This window comes from Budorcas taxicolor, chromosome 25, assembly GCF_023091745.1.
Source record: "Budorcas taxicolor isolate Tak-1 chromosome 25, Takin1.1, whole genome shotgun sequence".
Lineage (NCBI taxonomy): Eukaryota > Metazoa > Chordata > Mammalia > Artiodactyla > Bovidae > Budorcas > Budorcas taxicolor.
This window is the reverse complement of record NC_068934.1, coordinates 41,870,107-41,889,578: the sequence shown is the minus strand read 5'-3', so window position 1 is coordinate 41,889,578 and position 19,472 is coordinate 41,870,107. Positions and strand designations below refer to the sequence as shown.

The 19,472-nt window shown below is 55.2% G+C and overlaps 1 protein-coding gene across 1 annotated transcript; it reads left to right on the top strand.

The window, feature by feature from the left end:
* Positions 1-10,758: 10,758 nt before the first annotated feature.
* On the top strand, positions 10,759-12,141 carry CHRM1 (cholinergic receptor muscarinic 1). Its single transcript, XM_052662276.1, has one exon. The coding sequence runs from the start codon at positions 10,759-10,761 to the stop codon at positions 12,139-12,141; it is 1,383 nt and encodes a 460-aa protein (XP_052518236.1).
* Positions 12,142-19,472: the final 7,331 nt, after the last annotated feature.

Genomic DNA, 19,472 nt, shown 5'->3' with positions numbered 1-19,472 from the left:
CACCCCCACACTCAGCCACGTGTACGCGCACAAGTACACGCAGCCCCACCGCGCGCACAAGCCACCGCCGCAAATCGAGCGCAGTCCAGCAGGGGGCAGCGGGTGTCCGCGCCCACGGGCAGGGACTGGTCGAGTTCTGACCCTCCCCTGCCCGGCTGGCTGACCCCGGAGTGGGAGGGGGTTGCTCAGATTCCTCTCCAAGCGGCAGGGTCTCCTGGACTTCAGAGAGGAGGTGACCTGGGTGCTTGCTTTAGACGCAGCTGGCTTTGAGAAGCAGAGATGCCCCCACATGTACCTGCCACGTGTGCCCACCCACCAGGGGCACGATGGTGGCTGGCCACACCCCAGGGACCAGAGTTTCCGCTCCACCTGACTCCTTTGGCAACCCGGGCTCCAGCCTGAGGAAGCCCAGGATACCCTCAGGCATCAGGATTGAGAGGGGTGCTGGGTGCTGGATGCCGGGAAGGGCAAGGGGCCAGTGGTGGGGAAGTTCCCAGCCGCCCCCCAGCCCCTCCAGAGTTTAGGCTCAGAGCTGAGGGACCTCAGTGCAAACACTTGCCAAGCACATTTCAAACCCACCTCTGCTCTTTGGTTTTCTCATCTACACCCTGCAAATAATAAATGATCCTGGTCCTTCCCACTTTCCACCCCAGGGCTTCAGCACAGCCCAGGGAAGCAAAGGACCCAGCAGTAGCCTCCCCACCTCTGCTCTGCGGCCAGCGCCCCAGGAGGTCTCTAGGACCAGGTGAGGGCTGGGCACGACCCAGGTCTCTATGGCAAAAGGTCCCCAGGGGTTCTATCTCTGAGGAAACTCAATGCAGAAATCCAAACCAGCCTGGGGGGCAGGGTGTTGGGGGGGTGGGGACGCAGTGCTGACCAAGCAGTGGGGCTCCAGGAGGGTGGGGGGAGGAAGGGCAGGCACACACCTGTGAGCCCCAAGTGGGAGTCAGGGGAGACAGGGTTTGACAGGCTGGGAGGAGAGGTGTCTGTCTGCCTGTCTGTCTGTCTTCCAGGTGGAAGCTGGGGGTGGCACAGGCAGAGAGGTAGAGACTGCCTCACTTGTCAGAATTAGCAAGTTCCACAGTTGGGCAACACTCAGACACACGCCGAACACAGACACACGTCCTGGCTTCAGACCCATGGGGCGACACCTGCGTTTCCACCAGCTGCTCGGTGACTTGCGTACTCAGGGACACGCATGTGCAGGGCACTCAGCAACGCATGGAGCAGGCATACATTCCCCACACACACACTCATCCCCGCAAAACATCCACCCATGTGCCCTCACACCCGGCTGTGCAGCGGGGACAGAAAACCAGCACGTGGGCTCGGGGTCCGCTCAGCCCTCAGCCCGGGGCGCACGCGCCAGCCCTCTGGGTCTGTTCCAAGTTGGAGCCTCTCACGTGAGGCCCAATGTGTCATTTCCAAACAGAAGGAATCCAGCTCCTTCCCAGCAGGGAGAAAGAGCAGGGTGTGGGGCTGGGTGGGTGGGCGCGTGGGCACGTGCAAGGGGGCCGGGCGTGTGTGCTGGGGAAACAGGCATGTGAACACCGACCGGGCCTGGTAGACGTGGGCTGGGGGCTCTAAGGCTGGGTGGGGGAAGGAGCCGGGGCAACAGTGTGCCTTTGTGAGAGTGCGTGTGCCAGCTCGTGTGTGTGTGTGTGTGTGTGTGTGTGTGTGTGTGTGTGTGTGTGTGTGTGTGTGCAGCCGAGCCTGTGTGCTTTGGGTGTGGGTGTTTGTCTCCCTGTATCCGCCTTCTCTCCCATTCTGGACTTTTAGCCTTCCTGGGCTCATCTCCCTCCTGTCCTGCACCCTACCTGTAGGGGCTGGAATTGGGTGCCCTTGTGGAGAAGGAGGCCACGCTCCAGGGCCCACTGTAACCCGGACGCTGCCCGAGGCTTCCCTCTAGCTCCCCCTCCCTTCCTTTCCTCTCTTTCCTCCCTCCCTCTTTCTCTTCCTCCCTCCCCCCCCAGGCTGGCGTGCCAGGGGGTGGGACATGCCAATCACCGGCTGTGCCTCTCCGGCTGCCAGCACAGGGCGCAGCTCCCCCCAGGAGCCAGGTGTTTGGGTCCCTGGAGACGCCGCCGGCCCCCCGGAGAGACAGCGGGGCTGAGGACCCTTCAGACCCCTCTCCAGCCCCATGGTGAGTATGTTTGAGAGGGCTTGGGAGGGGCTCCACTGAGGTGGGGGGCAGTAGAAGCAGGGTCCTCGAGCAAGGCAGGGACCAGGACTAGAGGAAATGAGGAGGGACCCCAGAGAGAGGAGGGGGCCAAGGAGGGGTCCAGAGGCCAAGGCTCTGCAACGCTGCTCCAAGTACCCCATCTCCTGGCTTCTGGTGGATACATCTAATGTTTTCCTGGGGTTAAGCTGGAAAAGGGGCTGGGGAGCCCCTAGAACTCTGGACCCGGAGCCCAGAAGGGACCAGCTTGCCGTGCAGCAGGCAGAGCCTCCAAGCCCCGGGACAGTGTAGGGAGGGCAGGGGGCCAAGAGGTAGCCCTTGCCACCAGAATCTTTTGGGAGGTTGACCAACCCCCCCGACTGGGGTGCCAGTCTCAGAACCTCCTCCTCTCCTCCCTCAGGGAACCCTGACTCCCACCATCCCCATCCACCTTCAGCCCCTCCACGATGGACTGAACCAGGCTGCTGGCCAGATGGACAAGCGGGATGCCAAGGTGGGTGCCGGGCCAGACGCCAGCAGGAGACCAGGCCAAGAGCTCCAGGGCTCCTGGGGGACACGGGCGCATGGACAGCCACGCCGGCCAGGGAACGTGATCCCGATGTGTGCAGGAGCCCAGAGGGCCCTCCCTATGTCCATAGTACCTTGGGCTCCCGCAGGGCAGATCACAGCCCTATACCCAGGTAATGCATAGATACGAATGGGCACCCATGCCAGTTACCCACCCCAGGACCCCCAGACTTTGCAACGTGGGGATGGGCTGAAGGCCAGGCACCCTGATTCTTGCAGAGTGCCAGCTTCTGAGCTGGCAGCTGGGGAGGGGGTGGGCAGCTTTCATCGGGTCACTCCGACAGGTGCTGCTTGGGGGGCTATCAGTGCCAGTGGACAGTCACTGCTTCCCAGAAAACATACCTGCAGCACCGCCCAGGCTGACCCAGGGCCTCCTGCCCAAATGGCCGGAAGGAGTCAGACTGTCTCCTGCAGCTGGACAGGCTCCTGCCCCTGGGTAATCAGCTGCTCACTGAGCTGTCAGATGAGAGTTAGTTCTCTGCCCCCTGACCTCAGCCACTGGGCAAGCTGTGATCACCACTGCGATATGGAAGGCAGGGGAGGAAATTATGAAATGGGGCTGCAGAAGATGTGACTCTGGGCTCCTCGGCTGGGTCCCGGAAGGCTGAGAACTGGATCCCCAAGTGCACAGAGGAGTCCAGAGGGTCAAGAAGAGGGTAGGCAGAAGTCATGTCAGACTAGAAAGGAACCTCCCCATTGTACAGATGGAGAGACTGAGGCTGAGGAAGGGGCAGGGACATGCTCATGCTCACAGAAGGAATATTTAGGGGTCTGGCTGGGGCTGTTCTCCTCACCCTCAGTACAGCCTTGAACTCCCACCTCCCTGAGCAGGATGACGGGGTGGGGAAAGCAGCGAGCTCCATGAGCTGGGGCTCCTGGGCGGGCGGGAGAGGTGGGTGAACATCTCGCTGGGTTTCTGTTCTGCTGTGATGCCATGGTGATGCCTAGAAAGATGGGGGAGGGAGGGAGAGAGAAGAAAGGAAATGGGGAGGGGAGCGCAAGGAGTGAGAGCAGAGGGCACGCGGAGAGGAGGATGAGGGCCAGGTACTTCTGATGCCACCTGGCAGAGTGGGCTCTGGGGCCCAGCCTGCTAACTGCCAGGCTCTGAACATGATCCGGCTAAAGTTGGGCAACTGGTTAAGGTCCATCAACAGTGAGAGTATTTGGCACTGGTTCTAAGGCTGACGCTCCACTTCCGGCTCAGCGGTGCATTTATGAGCAGTTAACTGATGGCTCCTGCCCTTCCCAGGGGTAGTCAGCACTCCCCCAGAGTGACTGTTGAGCCTGGAAAGGTGATAAAGTGTATCAGTTTACTCCCCCCTTTCCAAAGCCAGACATCAGAGGTGGAAGCTTTGTAAACCTTTAATGGATCAAGAGCTACCTTCAAAGAAAAATTAACCCCGGGGTGGGGAGAGCTATCTCTGACAGGCTGGTTTGGGGTTAAGGCCCCCACAGAAGGGACAGACAGGTCAGGAGGCCTGGCCAGAGGACCACCTTCCCTGCACGTGTGAGGTCCCAGGTACCCAGCCCCATGGCCCCCACCTCATACCTCCTTCTCCCCTGTATCGCCCGTTCTCTCCAGCCAGGGTTCTGCCGACTTCCAGAATCACAAGATGGCTTCACTCCTCCCCCTGAATCTCTCCCCCAGCACCCCTCATTCTCTGCCTTCCCTTCTGCACTCCTTGACCAGTGGTAAGATTCAGGAAGCCCCAGTGTTCAGGCATCTCTCTCCCCATCAATCTCTCCCCTCCCCCTTCCTCTCACCAGCCAGATCCCCGGCCCCTGGGGATTGGTCCAGGGCGCTGGCTAGCCTGCCCTGCTCAAGGCTCTGACCTCATCCCTTAACTCTTTGAGCCCAGGCTGACATTTTCCTCCCCAACACTGGCAGGCACAGTCCCAGCCCGGTCCTGTCCTGGCCTCCCTGCAGCAGGTGAGGCAGGGCTTCCCTGGTCCATTTGACAGTTGAGGATGCTCCTGGGGATTTTTCTCCAGTCCTTTCAAGCCAGGCAAGGTCTCACGGAGGGGGCAGGGACCTGGCAGGTGAAGGGATACAGGAACTGGACAGAGCGGAGGGACCGTACTCGGGAGCCAGTTCAGACTCCCATCACTCCACCCACCCTCTGTTGCTGCAGGCTCAGCCTCATGCTCAAAGTCCTAAAGTCAATCAGGAGATCTCCTTGTACATCCATGGGTTTATTTCACAGATGTTTACTGAGCAACTGCTGTGTGCCCAGCAGAGAGCTACGGCTAGACCACCACCTTCCCGTAGCACTGTGATCGTACGCCATCCAGATAGATGACACACACACTGTCACATACACGCGCACACACACAGGCAGACAAGATTCTCAGGGAAGGACTGATTCACCCCTGTTGACTGATTCAACCCAGGGTTTGGCCGATCTAGTCAAAGTAGGCAAGGAGGCCATTGAGCCCCCCATGCCCACAGCATTTAGAGCAGGCACCCAAGAGGTTAGCCCTGGAGGCAGACTGTTGTTCAGTCACTAGGTCACACCCGACTCTTTGTGACTCCATGAACTGCAGCACGCCAGGCTGCAGGCAGACCACCTAAGTCCAAATCCTGATTGCATCAGTGACGAGCTATCAGGTTAAAGCCTCATTGGTCCTCTTGCCAATTGAAGATAATAGAACCTATTTCCCAAGAATTTGTAACAGATCAATTAAATCATGTTATGTAATGCTTAGAGCCATGTCTGCTTATAGTAAGCAGCCTGTAAATATTAGTTGCTATGATAATATTATTAAAAGCTCCCAAAGACCTTTATCAGGAAGCCACAGTTCTGGGCAGAAAAGTGCCTCTTGTTTCCTTTCTACCTTCCTCTACCCCAGACACCCTCAGAAGATGTCCCAACCCATCCCCATAAAGACCCTCATCATTTCTCTTTTTTTTTAATTTTTGGCTGTGCTGTGAGGCATGTGGGATCTTAGTTCCCCGACCAGGATCAAACCCGTGCCCCCACCTTGGAAGTGCAGAGCCTCAACCGCTGGATCACCAGAGGAGTCCCACCCCCACTCCAGTTTCTTATTCTCACTCAGCAATGCACACACTCTCACACACAAACACTCATCCTACAGAAAGGTACCAGGTCGGGACTAGAACTTACCCAAGGTCATCCAGCAAGATAAGAGCAGAGATGGGGCTTAAAGCAAAGACAATGCAAGGACTTCCTTGGGGAGTCTTCCCCCCAGCCCCTGCAATCCCCACTAACCAACCACCCCACTCCCATGGATGTTTTCACAGAATATGCTATGCAGTACAGCTTCACCACACACACACCCCTTTCAACCAGAGGGCTAACCCTAAGTCCCGCCCCTGTAGAAATTCTGGAGCTGCTGCTGAACCTGGCACCCAGACTTTCAGCCCAAGGGAATTCCCCACAGGGAAATCATCCACAGTCACTGGAAGCCACATTCTTTCTCAGCCATCATCTTGCTGACCCACCAGTAGCCTTGAGGAGGCTTTGCCTTGTTGAAGATTGCCCCCAGTAAGGAGTTAAGGAGACCTGCCCAAGGTCATACAGCAGGGACCAGAGCAGGCCTCCAGGAACCTTCTCTGGAGCAAATTACAGTCCAAGAGGGGTTTGGGGGAGGACCCCTGCTTCTGATTGTGGAGGAAAGATAAAGTCACAGACGGCTCTCTTCCTGGGCCGCATCCCAAGGGCTCAGAAGGTCCAGCTGGTGGCAAGAATCAGAGTCCAGTTCCCCAGAACCTCTGCCCTTCTCTTTCCCCCCAGCTGTCCCCGAAGGGAAGCCCTCACATCTCACAGGTGGGACACAGAGGGTCAGCTAAGTGGAAAGGACGTGGCCTTGAAGCCTGCAGGTCCAGGGCTGAGAGAAGCTAAGTGAGCCTTCAGCCCCTGCAGCCTCCCCTCCAGGACTTGGTCCATTTTATAGGTGAGGATGTTCTTAGCTATTTCTCTCCTGTGCTTTCAAGCCATCTTGGAATCTTGGTTTTAGGATCCTGTAAAGTCTCCCCGGATGTCAGGCTGGTCCCACTTCTCCACTGGACAAATGAGCAGTCTGGGGACCAGAGATGGGCTCTGCCAGGATCTGGAGAGGAAAGGGCAGGGGACAGTCAGATGAGAGTCAGTGAATCAGAATGAGGAGTCAGGAATAACAGCAGAGGCTATTGACTGAGTGTCATTTCAGTGCCAAGCACTTTGGATACTGTTATTCTTATTGGACACAACTGAAGCGACTGAGCAGAGCACAGCACATTCTTATCAGCAGGCTTCCCAGGTGGCGCAGTGGTAGAGAATCTGCCTGCCAGTGCCGGAGACCTAAGAGACGCAGGTTCCATGCCTAGGCCAGGAAGATCCCCGGGAGGAAGAAATGGCATGCCACTCCAGTGTTCTTGCCTGGAAAATTCCATGGACAGAGGAGCCTGGCTACAGTCCATGGGGTCACAAAGAGTTGGACTCGACTGAACATGCATGTATCCCCAACAGTTGAGGGAGCCAGGGCTACAGGGAAGGAAAGGTTAAGTCATTGCTGATGATCACACAGCTAGGAAGGGACAGCGTGGAGATTCAAACCCAGGGCTGTGATCAGCAATGCAGGAATTAGGGTGAGGCGAGTGAGGTGCTCGCCTTGGAGCAAAATTTAAGGAGTGAGTACAAAAATACCTCACTAGTCAAGACAAATAATATTGTAATGTAAGATTTTTGAAAATCAAACAGCAAATTATAGCCCACAGGCGGCCTGTTTTTGTAAATCAAGTTTGGTCAGAACCAGGGCCAGCAGGATTAGGGCGAGGCATGGGCGATGAAGTGTTCGTGCAGATGCAGGGTTGGATCCTGTCTCAGTTTAACATTGTGTGCGTGATGGATGTTTTGCATTGATTTCTATTCTTTAAATGTCACGTTAAAATGTTACTTTCTTGATGACTGAGTTTGGGGCATCTACTTAAATTCTGCATGCAAAGCAAGTGCCTCACTCATCCCACCTAGTCCTAACCCGCGGTGTGAGGACCAAGTACAATGGCAGAGCGCTTGGTCACACCCCTGCAGTTGCGGAGGGTGCAGGCCTGTAAGCGCAGGCCTGTAAGCCCCTCCTCTATTCAGTCTTTGCAGGTCTTGTCCCAGGGAGCCGCTGGAGGCTACAGAACTGCCCCCGAGGCACCCAGGCTTGGGATGCGGACGCCAGCACCCAGTCTAGGAGCCAGGAGACTTTAGACTACACAATACCTTTTTCTTTTTTCTCTGGGCCTCAGTTGCTCCATTTCTACAACGGGCAGAAACAACACTGAGTCTAGACGATCAAAGGGATCACAGTTGTTCAGGGTTACCTGTCAAGGGTAATTTCCACCAGTGACCTCACAGGGAAAAGCCCAAGCACCTACAGTCTGATCCCACCCTCCTGCCTGACTTCCATTAAGGGACGAGGTTGCAACAGAGCTCAGTAAGCAAGATAAACCATATTTTAGTGTAATGTTTTTAGTTCAAAGTGGTAAACTATGGCTCCTAAGCCAACAACCAGGGGTTTTCTATATTTATTTTTATTTATTTACTTATTTAGCTACACTAGATAAGTGTAGTGTAGTATATTTAGCTACAGTGTCTTAGCTGTGGCAGGTGGAATCTAGTTCCCTGACCAGGGGTCAAACCCAAGACCCCTGCGTTGGGAGCATGGAGCTTAGCCACTGGACCACCTGACCATCAGTTTTATAAATAAAGTTTCTTTGGAACTTACTGCCTGGGCTCAAATCCTGGTTCCTACTTTAGCTGTGTGATCTTGTACAAATTCTTGTGTTTTTTTCAGCCTCAGTTTCTTCATCTATTAAATGGAAAGAAAAACAATCCCTAGGTCATAGACTCCCTGTTAAGGTTAAGTGAAAAAGGATACAGAGGTACTCTGAGCAGTGACTGGCCCTCAGGGGTGCTAACTAATAGCAGTGATCATTGTAATTGTTAGTTGCTGTTATCACAGACTTTTGGGGGGAGGCCATGCCACGTGGCATGCTGGATCTTAATTCCCCAACCAGGGGTCAGGTTTGAATCTATGCCCCCTGCAGAGGAAGTGCAGAGCCCCAACCACTGAACCACCAGTGAATTCCCCATAGTATTAGAAATTTTCGTCAAAGAAGCAGACACTTCTGGGCAGGAGGGAGCCCTTGTTGCTACCGTTGCTATGCTCATGGGAACCACGGACCAGGGCTGTTCTAAGCATTTGACATCTATTGACTCTTTAAGCCAGGCAATGATTCCTCAAGCATTAGCTAGGGACAGGCATTATTACCATTTTTCAGCTAAGGAAACCCAGGCACATAGCAGTGGCGTCGCCAGAGGAGACCACACACCCAGTACATGGTATGGCCTGGATTCAAATGCAGACAGTCTGACTCCAGAGCCCTGGTTCTTCAGCCAGGACCTCCCCTTGTGCCCCTTCACGTGCAAATTGTCCCAGACCCAAGAGAACTGACAGCCACAGCCTTTCTTGCTCTGCCACACTCTGAATTCCCCATCCTGAGAGTTGCTGTCACACAGACACCCCTAGCCACGCAGCACCAAGGCATCCCTCACCAGTGACCTCTCACAGACTCTAGTCTCCTCGCCACAGACCAGGTCCCCAGCAACACCACGGCTTGCTGGGTCCCTGCCCAACATCTATCCCTTGGAATTTTTCCAGCGATACCAGCCCTGAAGGTAGGAGGAGGCCCAGTCTCTTCAACCAACAGAAGGATGCCTGAAGCCCTGAACAAGAACATCCAAGCAAGGCGAGGGCTGAGCGGCTGGGCCTCTGCCCGGCCAGTGGTCACTAAGAGTCATGGCTTTCCTCTCTACCCACCCTTAGTGCCCGGGCTGGACTCCAGCTTCAGGCAAAGTCTGGGGGATCTTCCTGTTCCCCTTGCTGCCCTCCACTCAGCTGTGGCCTCGCACACCACATCTGTCACCAAACTCCCGCTTATCTGGGAGCTGCGGCCCTCACCCATACTGCTTGCTTTTACTCCAGATTTTCCATCACCAGGCAAGCGTCTAGGCCTGGCTCAACTTCCCCTGATGCCTTCATAAGGGTTTGCTCCAGCCCCAAACTGCGCATGCACGCATACGCCATGCCCCTTTGCTTGTATCTCTTTCCCTCTCTCTTCTCTGGAGACCCCTGCCTCCTCATTCCCATGACTCCCTATTTCACGGAAGAATCCCGCTGGATCTTCACGTGCTCTGAGAGTGAACGAGGGAAGTGGGTTCTGATCACACACCGCCTGTGTTGCCATGGCCCGGCCGGAGCCACGGTTGCCTTGGTGAAATGGGGGTCATAAGAGACCTTCCTCCTACAAATGCTCGACATGTATATACAATTGGCTGTGCTGGGTCTTCACTGCAGCTGCACAGGCTTCCCTAGTTGTGGTGCGTGCGCTTAGTGCCCCCCTCCCCCCAGGGATCGAACCCATGTCCCTTGCATTGGCAGGTGGATTCTTAACCACTGGACCACCAGGGAAGTCTGGAATGTTCAACAATTAAATTAGGTAATTCAATTAAGCGCTTAGCCCTGTGTCTGGCATGTAGTAACTACTCAGAAAATGAAAGCTTTAATAAAATTGACTGAAATGCTTTGAAAATGTGGCAGTCCCATGTACAAAGCCAGTCTCCCCACTCCTGCCGCATGAGTTAAGCTAGACAAGCATTAGCAGCAATTTCCCCATGAGAAAACTGAGGCTCGTCGTCTGAATGGTGGAGCTGGAATGGGGACTCAGATCTCTGGATGCCAAAGCCATCCCCTCCCCCTCAGGCTGCTGGTAAATCCATCTGTGGCTGGGAAAGTGCATTCTAAGTGGCCAGGCGTGGGCGCCAGTGAGGACGGTGTGACTGTCTGGCTGCCGCTCTGAGAGGCCACAGGCTGTGCTCCCAACACCTTCTACTCCGGGCTCTGGGAGGCATCCTGCAGCCCAACCCAAGCGCATGTCCTCTCTTTTCAGGTGATGACCGGCCCCTGAGGAAGCCCCATCCTGTGATTAGAGGAAGGGGCTGCCTCCCCCACTCCACCCAGCCACCATGAATACCTCAGCGCCACCTGCCGTCAGCCCCAACATCACTGTCCTGGCACCGGGAAAGGGTCCCTGGCAAGTGGCCTTCATCGGGATCACCACGGGCCTCCTGTCACTGGCCACGGTGACAGGCAACCTGCTGGTGCTCATCTCTTTCAAGGTCAACACGGAGCTCAAGACGGTCAACAACTACTTCCTGCTGAGCCTGGCCTGTGCTGACCTCATCATCGGTACCTTCTCCATGAACCTCTACACCACGTATCTGCTCATGGGCCACTGGGCTCTGGGCACGCTGGCCTGCGACCTCTGGCTGGCCCTGGACTATGTGGCCAGCAACGCCTCGGTCATGAACCTGCTGCTCATCAGCTTCGACCGCTACTTCTCGGTGACCCGGCCCCTGAGCTACCGCGCCAAGCGCACACCCCGCCGGGCAGCCCTGATGATCGGCCTGGCTTGGCTGGTCTCGTTCGTGCTCTGGGCCCCGGCCATCCTCTTCTGGCAGTACCTGGTAGGGGAGCGGACGGTGCTGGCCGGGCAGTGCTACATCCAGTTCCTCTCGCAGCCCATCATCACCTTTGGCACGGCCATGGCTGCCTTCTACCTCCCCGTCACGGTCATGTGCACCCTCTACTGGCGCATCTACCGGGAGACAGAGAACCGGGCCCGGGAGCTGGCGGCCCTGCAGGGCTCGGAGACGCCGGGGAAGGGGGGCGGCAGCAGCAGCAGCTCAGAGCGGTCCCAGCCGGGGGCCGAAGGCTCCCCAGAGACCCCTCCAGGGCGCTGCTGCCGCTGCTGCCGGACCCCCCGGCTGCTCCAGGCCTACAGCTGGAAGGAGGAAGAGGAGGAGGATGAAGGCTCCATGGAGTCCCTCACCTCCTCGGAGGGTGAGGAGCCTGGCTCCGAGGTGGTGATCAAGATGCCCATGGTGGACCCCGAGGCGCAGGCCCCTGCCAAGCAGCCGCCCCGGAGCTCCCCAAATACGGTCAAGAGGCCGACCCGGAAGGGGCGCGAGCGGGCAGGCAAGGGCCAGAAGCCCCGTGGGAAGGAGCAGCTAGCCAAGCGGAAGACCTTCTCGCTGGTCAAGGAGAAGAAGGCGGCTCGGACCCTGAGCGCCATCCTGCTGGCCTTCATCCTCACCTGGACGCCGTACAACATCATGGTGCTGGTGTCCACCTTCTGCAAGGACTGTGTCCCCGAGACCCTGTGGGAGCTGGGCTACTGGCTGTGCTATGTCAACAGCACCATCAACCCCATGTGCTACGCGCTCTGCAACAAAGCCTTCCGGGACACCTTCCGCCTGCTGCTGCTCTGCCGCTGGGACAAGCGTCGCTGGCGCAAGATCCCCAAGCGCCCCGGCTCTGTGCACCGCACCCCCTCCCGCCAGTGCTGATGGCCCCCCCCGCCTGCATCCCTCCACCCCGGTGGGCCCCCACAGAAAGCGGGCAGGGGCAGTGACCTCATACCCAGGGCCCTGCTCGGGGAGGGGGCCCCGCCCAGGCTTCCAGGGCCCCTAGGTCACCTTCCTGCACAACCAGTTGGTGGGAAACCCCACCAACTTTCCAAACTGGGGAACTCGGGTAACTGGTTCTTGTGTTCCTTCTGGGTGGGACTAGGCTCCTCACCAGGAAGAAAGCCTGGGAGGGGGTATCCGGGCTTTGGATTCCTTGTTTGTGTTCAGGCAGGAAGTCCATGCAGAGCCAGGAGAGCGGGCCAAGAGAAAGGAGGTTTAACCAAGCGGTCCTCCTTGGCCCCCCGGAGCTGGCCTGGATCGAGTGGGGGATGGCACCCCCTGCCAGCAGGGAACTGACACCAACTACTGACAGAAAAGCTTGGCTCAAGGGAGTATCCCTGACTCCCAGGCGTCCCCTCCCTCCCCAGGCACAGCGCACTCCGCTGGGCCCTCGAACACTCTCCAAGGTGTCCTTGTGTGGGTCACCCCCAAGGCAAATGTCCAAGCATCAGCGGGACAATGACACCAGAGGGGACCGGTGTGGCCAGTCGCACGTCAAGCCCCGAGGCAGCAGGAGGAGGGAGCACCAAGCATCCCGACTGTCCCACTAAGTCATTTCCCTGGGAGTGAGGGGCAGAGGTGCCTGCTGTCCAGCCCCTGCCCTGGAGAAGCCCTCAAACCCTCCCTCCCTGGCTCACAGACACCACCTGGGTAGATCTGCTCCCTCAGATCTAGCCAGGCCTCCCGCATGCTGCCTGCCTCCGCCCCCCACCCCCACAGGCCTGGCCCAGCACAGGTTCCCTCCTGTGAGCTCACCCATCCGACCCATGCATGGCCTCCCAGCCACCCTCATCTCCAGGCCCAGCCTGGTCCCAAATGTTCTTTCCTGCCAACCTCAGCAAGCGCTGAGTCTGTGAATAAAGCCACATAACCAGCGGCCACTAAGGGGCCTTCTTCCCTGGGTTAGTTAGCTCTTTTTGTTCCCTCCCCCACACCCCCGCCGGCCAGCCACACCGTGCAGCTTGCAGGATCTTAGTTACCCTACTAGGGATCGAACCTGTGCCCCCTGCAGTGGAAGCCCGGAGTCCGAACCACTGGACTGCCAAGGAATTCCCTTAAGGACCTGGTCGTAAGCCAAGGCAGGATGGGGCAGGTAGGGTCCAAGGACCATGAGAAGTGGGTCACTGCCCTGAGGGTGGTCTCAGGAGGATCAGCACCGAGTGGCTGGATCTACTGAAACTTGTGAACCCAGCACCCAGCGTCCGGCTCAGGTGAGTAAGGCTGTAGTGGGCAGAGCTGGCTACCGGAAGTAGGAGGGCCATGAAATAAATTGCCCCTGCCCACAGCCCAGCATATTCTTCAGCAGCTTTGCCATAAGGGGAACTGATCACCTCCCACCCCAGGGCGAAAAGAAATGCTCCAAAACCCCATTTACAGATGGGAAGACTGGGGCCCAGTGACCCACAAAGACTTTTCAGGGTTACCCCCAAAGCAACACCCAGGCTTCCAGGCAGTTCACAGCCTCCCAAAGCATTCCACGAAGATGCCCCTCAGGCACTTCACTAGTGAGGGGGCCCCCAAAGCCTAAACCCTAGCGAGGTTAATCCCACAGCTTAGAGCAGTGGCTCTCTGGTTGTCACCGGTGTCCTCAAAACCACCGTTCGGTTCAGTCATTCACTAGGACACAGAACTCGGCAAAGCTGTTATCTTCGTGGTTATAATTATTATTGTGGAAGGATGCAAAGTCAGCAAAGCATGAAAGTGCACAGGCAGAGTCCAGGAGAGACCAGCTGCCAGCTTCCACTGACCTCTCCCAGTGGAGACACGGGGACAGCACTTAATTCTCCTGGCAACAATGAGTTGCCACCCCAGAAATACAGTTTCCAGCTGCATGAAGCACTGCCAACCAGGAAGTTCGGCCAAGTCTTGGTGTCTGGTGTTACATGGAGGCTACTGACCACCCACATGGCTGACCTTAGTTACTTAGTCTCCAGCCCCTTCAGAGGCTATCCCAAGAGGCCCCTGGCTCCCAAATAAGCAAAAATACTCGTATCAAACAGGATATTCCAAGGGTTTAGGGGCTATCTCCCAGGAGCCAGGCAAACCTTTCTTTGGAGTGTGCGAGATTTGGACAGCCCAGACACTGGAATGAAAGCTGAGTTAACCCTTCAGTGCACAGTGGTCCTTACCAGTAGCATCAGTATCACTCAGGAACTTGTTAGACATATAACCTCTTGGAGTCACCCCAGATTTACTGAATCAGAAACTAGGGGTAGAGCCCAGCCATGTCTCAATAAGCTGCTCAGGTGATTATGACACAGGTTAAAGTCTGAGAAATACTGACCTAGAGGAATAAGTCATGTACAGATGTGAAAGTTGGACCATAAAAAAAGCTGAGTGCCAAAGAATTGATGCTTTCAAACTGTGGTGCTGGAGACGACTCTTGAGAGTCCCTTGGACAGCAAAGAAATCAAACCAGTCAATCCTAAAGGAAAGCAAACCTGAATATTCATTGGAAGGACTCATGCTGATGTTGAAGCTCCAATACTCTGGCCACCTAATGCAAAGAGCTAACTCTTTGGAAAAACCCTGATGCTGGGAAAGATTGAGGGCAGGAGGAGAAGAAGACGCCAGAGGATGAGATGGTTGGATGGCATCATTGACTCAATGGACATGAATTCGAGCAAACTTCCAGAGATGGTGAAGGACAGGGAAGCCTGGCAAGCTGCAGTCCATGGGGTCACAAAGAGCCAGACACGACTTAGTGATTGAACAAGATAAATGAAGTCCTAGGTGGGGCTAATCCCTTACAGAGAGAGAGAGAGTGAAGTCCCTTCGAAGTCCCGTCGCTCAGTCGTGTCTGACTCTTTGCGACCCCGTGGACTGTAGCCCACCAGGCTCCTCCGTCCATGGGATTCTCCAGGCAAGAATACTGGAGTGGGTTGCCATTTCCTTCTCCCGGGGATCTTCCTGACCCAGGGATTGAACCCAGGTCTCCTGCATTGCGGGCAGATGCTTTAACCTCTGAGCCACCAGGGAAGCCCAGAGAGAGTGAAGATTCACCCAATATACAGCTGGAAGGACTCCAAGAACCCTTTGAAAAGGAATCTTCCAATACTATGGGCAGGGAATTCCACTCCAGAGGTGACAGGACAGGCGGGCCAGAGGCCACAGGCACACAGCACTGTAGAGAATGACCATAGGACACAAAAGCCCCTCCTCCTCTCCCACAGCACAGCTTCCTGGGTTGTCAGCTCAAGACCCTGAGAAGGTCCCTCCCTGAGCACCACCCACCACTTAGGCTTGAGCACCCTTTAGGTTAAATGCCCTGCCCTGTGGCGAAGGCAGTGGGCCCCAGAAGCGGGGAGGTCCTGAGGAAGCCAAGCAGCGTTGGGAGAGCAGGGGTGTCGGAAGCAGACTGGCCTGACCTCTACTGGAGGCCAGGAGTGGAGAGGTCAAAGCTGGTATTCAGATGATGAATGGGGCTGGCAGGTCACAGGGCAATGTGTCCCTTGTCCCAGGCACATGTCCTACCTGCCCACGCCCCCTCCCCTCAGGCATGTCTCTTAATCCTGTCCCCCCCACCCACCCATGCCTTCCACATAGCTTTCGGAATCTTAGTTCCCAGATCAGGGATCCAACCTGGCCCCCTGCAGTGGAAGCAGGGTCCTAGCCACTGGAGCACCAGGAAATTACCCCCTCCCCTCAGGCGTGTCCTCAGCTCTGAAAGGGGAATTAACTCCGCAGAAGCCTTAAAAGGATGAGATGGACTGTAGGAAAAGCACCTTAATGCCTCAACAGGCAGCGTTACCGCAGCACCAAGCGGCTCCGCAGGTGAAGGCCAGACACCCAGCCCACGTTCAGGCCCAAACCTTTCCCCACTCCTCCAGCCTGGGCTTCAAAAAGAGTTCGGAGCCTCATTCCACCAGCCGAGGGAGTAGAAACAGGGCTTGGAGAAACAAACAGGGGCGCCCGGCACGCCTGGGTGGGGCAAGGTGTGCAATCCGGGAAGACTTCCCAGAGATGAGGTCTGAGCTCTGAAAGCCTCGGAAGCAAGATTCCTGCAGCTCCCGCTGCCGGACGACGGACGGAGGAGGCGGGAAGGGCTTGAGTCCTCCGGCCCTGGCTGGACATGGCCTCTCCCTCCTCCCCAAACGCAGCACCCTTTCCTGCTCTGAGGGAGTCCCCGCTCCATAAACAAGGGCGTTTTGTGCACCAGCAGGAAGCAGGGAAAAAATGGAATGCCTTTGTGAACGCCACCTCCTCCAGCTACCAGGCTGGAGCAGACCTTGAGAAGGGGGCGAGTAAGGACCGTTTCTCCTCCCGCGGGCCCCCGCCCCTCCGTTCCCATCGTGTCACTTTATCGCCATCTGCAGGAATAGCCGAGGAATAGCCCTGCCAAGCAACAGGAGGTACTTCAAACCCGGTTGGAGTGCTTCTCAGAGAATAGGCTGCTGCTGCTGCTGCTAAGTCGCTTCGGTCGTGTCCGACTCTGTGCAACCCCATAGACTGCAGCCCACCAGGCTCCTCTGCCCCTGGGATTCTCCAAGCAAGAATACTGGAGTGGGTGGCCATTTCCTTCTCCAATGCATGAAAGTGAAAGTGAAGTCTTGTCCGACTCTTCCAGACCCCATGGACTGACTGTAGCCTACCAGGCTCCTCCATCCATGGGATTTTCCAGGCAAGAGTACTGGAGCGGGTTGCCATTGCCTTCTCCACAGAGAATAGGACCACAGGACAAAAGACAGAATAGATGGTCTTGGCAGTCTTAGCTCCTGCCCCCACCCCTCAGCAGGAAACCTAGGCCCCCAAAGGATCAGCTCACTTGGCTGATACTACTTCGAGGCAGGCCCTACCTTTCTCCAGCAGAGCAACTTCCCCAGACAACTTGGAGATGAATGAGAAGCAACGTGGCATCTAGGGACAAGATCATATTCTCCCAGGCCTCCCGCAGGCTTTTGGAATCCTCAGATTCCTTTTTTGGAGACTGGTTCTGATTTTACAGAACCAGTGCTGACCCATCTGGAAATTCCAACAGGTAGTTGCTCACCTGTATAGCACGGAAACCTTATGAATACCAGGTGTCCCACACTAACCTCTAGACTCCATGGAGTCTGAGACGTCTCTGGTGGCTCAGACAGCAAAGAATTTGCTTAGTGTGCAGACCTGAGTTCGATCCCTCGGTTGGGAAAATCACCTGGAGAAAGGAATGGTACCCACTCCAGTATTCTTGCCTGGAGAATTCCATGGACAGAGGAGACTGGCAGGCAGTTCATGGGGTCACAAAGAGTCGGACACAGTTGAGTGACAGTCGCTTTGGGGGATTTCCTGGTGACTCAGACGGTAAAGAATCTGCCTGCAATGGAGAAGACTCAGGTTCGATCCCTGGGTCAGGAAGATGCCTTGGAGAAGGAAATGGCAACCCACTCCAGTATTCTTGCCTGTAGGATTCCATGGACAGAGGAGCCTGGCAGGCTACAGTCCATAGGGTCACACAGAGTTGGACATGACTGAGTGATTAACATTTTGTTCTTAGGGTCTTTGGCGACACACACAAACTGCATAACCCCAGGAATTAGACTGTCACGCAAAGTAGTTCTGAAAAATGTTCTTATTTGTCCCTCGCAGCCCGTATACTTCCCCTGCCTCCCAGCTCCAGAAATCCCTCTTGGTATTTCTGACCCGACTAGCACCACCATTCACGCAGTACTCAACCTAGAAATCAGGGAGTAGCCTTAGATCCCTCTTTCTCACTCCCTGTACCCTGTTGGTCTACTCACCACCCCCATCCTGAATAGTTCCCAAATTCATTCCGTTTTCTCCATCCCTCCCCCCTCCCGCCTCCATCACTATCCTAATGAAGACCTCTTGCCTGAAACGTTAAAATAATCCCTTAAAAAAAAAAAAAAACCTCCTTAATTCAGGAGTGAGCAAATATTTTCCATAAAAGGCCAGATAGGGACTTTCCTGGTGGTCCAGTGGCTATTCCATGCTCCCAGTCCACTCCATGCTCCCAGAGCAGAGAGACCAGTTTCCATCCCTGGTCAAAGGACTAGATCCCACATGTTACAACTAAAGATCCCGTGTGATGCAGTTAAAACCTGGCACAGCCAAATACATAAATATTTTAATAACTAAATAAAAGTTTTTTGTTTTTTTTTTTTCTTGAAGCTAGATAGGAGACTCTATGAGCCAAGAGGGGGCTTCCCCTATGACTCAGCAGTAAAGAAACTTCCTGTAATGCAGGAGACCGGGGGGTTCCGTCCCTGGGTTGGGAAGATTCCTTGGAGGAGGATGTGGCAACCCACTCCAGTACTCTTGCATGGAGAATCCCATGGACTGAGGAGCCTGGTGGGCTACAATCCTAGGGTCGCAAAGTCGGACACGACTGACGTGACTGAGCACACACATGCACAAGCCAAGAGGCAAAATGAAGAATATTTTTTAGGTTCTTATATGTTATACAGTCTCTGTCACAACTGTCCAACTCTGCCACTGGGGTCAAAAGCACCTGTGAACACCACAGATGTAAATGAACATGACTGTGTTCCAATAAAACCTGACTTGAATTTTTCACTGAGATTTGAATTGCATATAGTTTTTCTGCATCCCAAAATATTATTTTTCTTTTGATTTTCTTTTGATTTAAAAATGCAAAATCCATTCTTAGCTCACAGTGGTACAGACCCACAATTTGCCAGCCGAGGTGTAAATTGGTCCCACTCTCCTCCATTCGCCCTGCTTCAGCCAAAGGGCTTTTGCCAAAACACAGATCTGATGCTATCAATTCCTTGGTAACAACCAGGCGATAACCACATGAGATTAAAAAGCAAGCCACATAGCCTCCAATAACCTTAACATTCAGATCCGCTTCCTTCATTCTGCCTCTTTTGTCTGTGACTCCTCCCCACACAGCCCGTACTCCCAGCCGCTGAGAGGCTCCTAGTCCTCACACAGGCCTCAAGCTCATTCCAAGTGTGTACTCTTCTGCTGGGAATAGTCTCACCCTAAAAAGGAAAAAGTTCTGTTTCCTTTATTCTCCACTTACAAAACTTCTGACATTAAATCTATGGTTTTTGTTTTTCTTTTCCCCATACCAACCAATTCTCCAACATGAGCTGGCGGTGTCCTGTGATTCAATTTTGAAAGTATCTCCCTGAAATTAATATCAGATCCTACAAGTTAAGGACTCAGTCTCACAAGATGACCCACCTTTCAGACACCAGTCCCGAGTAAGGGGTCCCCAGTTTACCCATACCTCTCTCTGATTT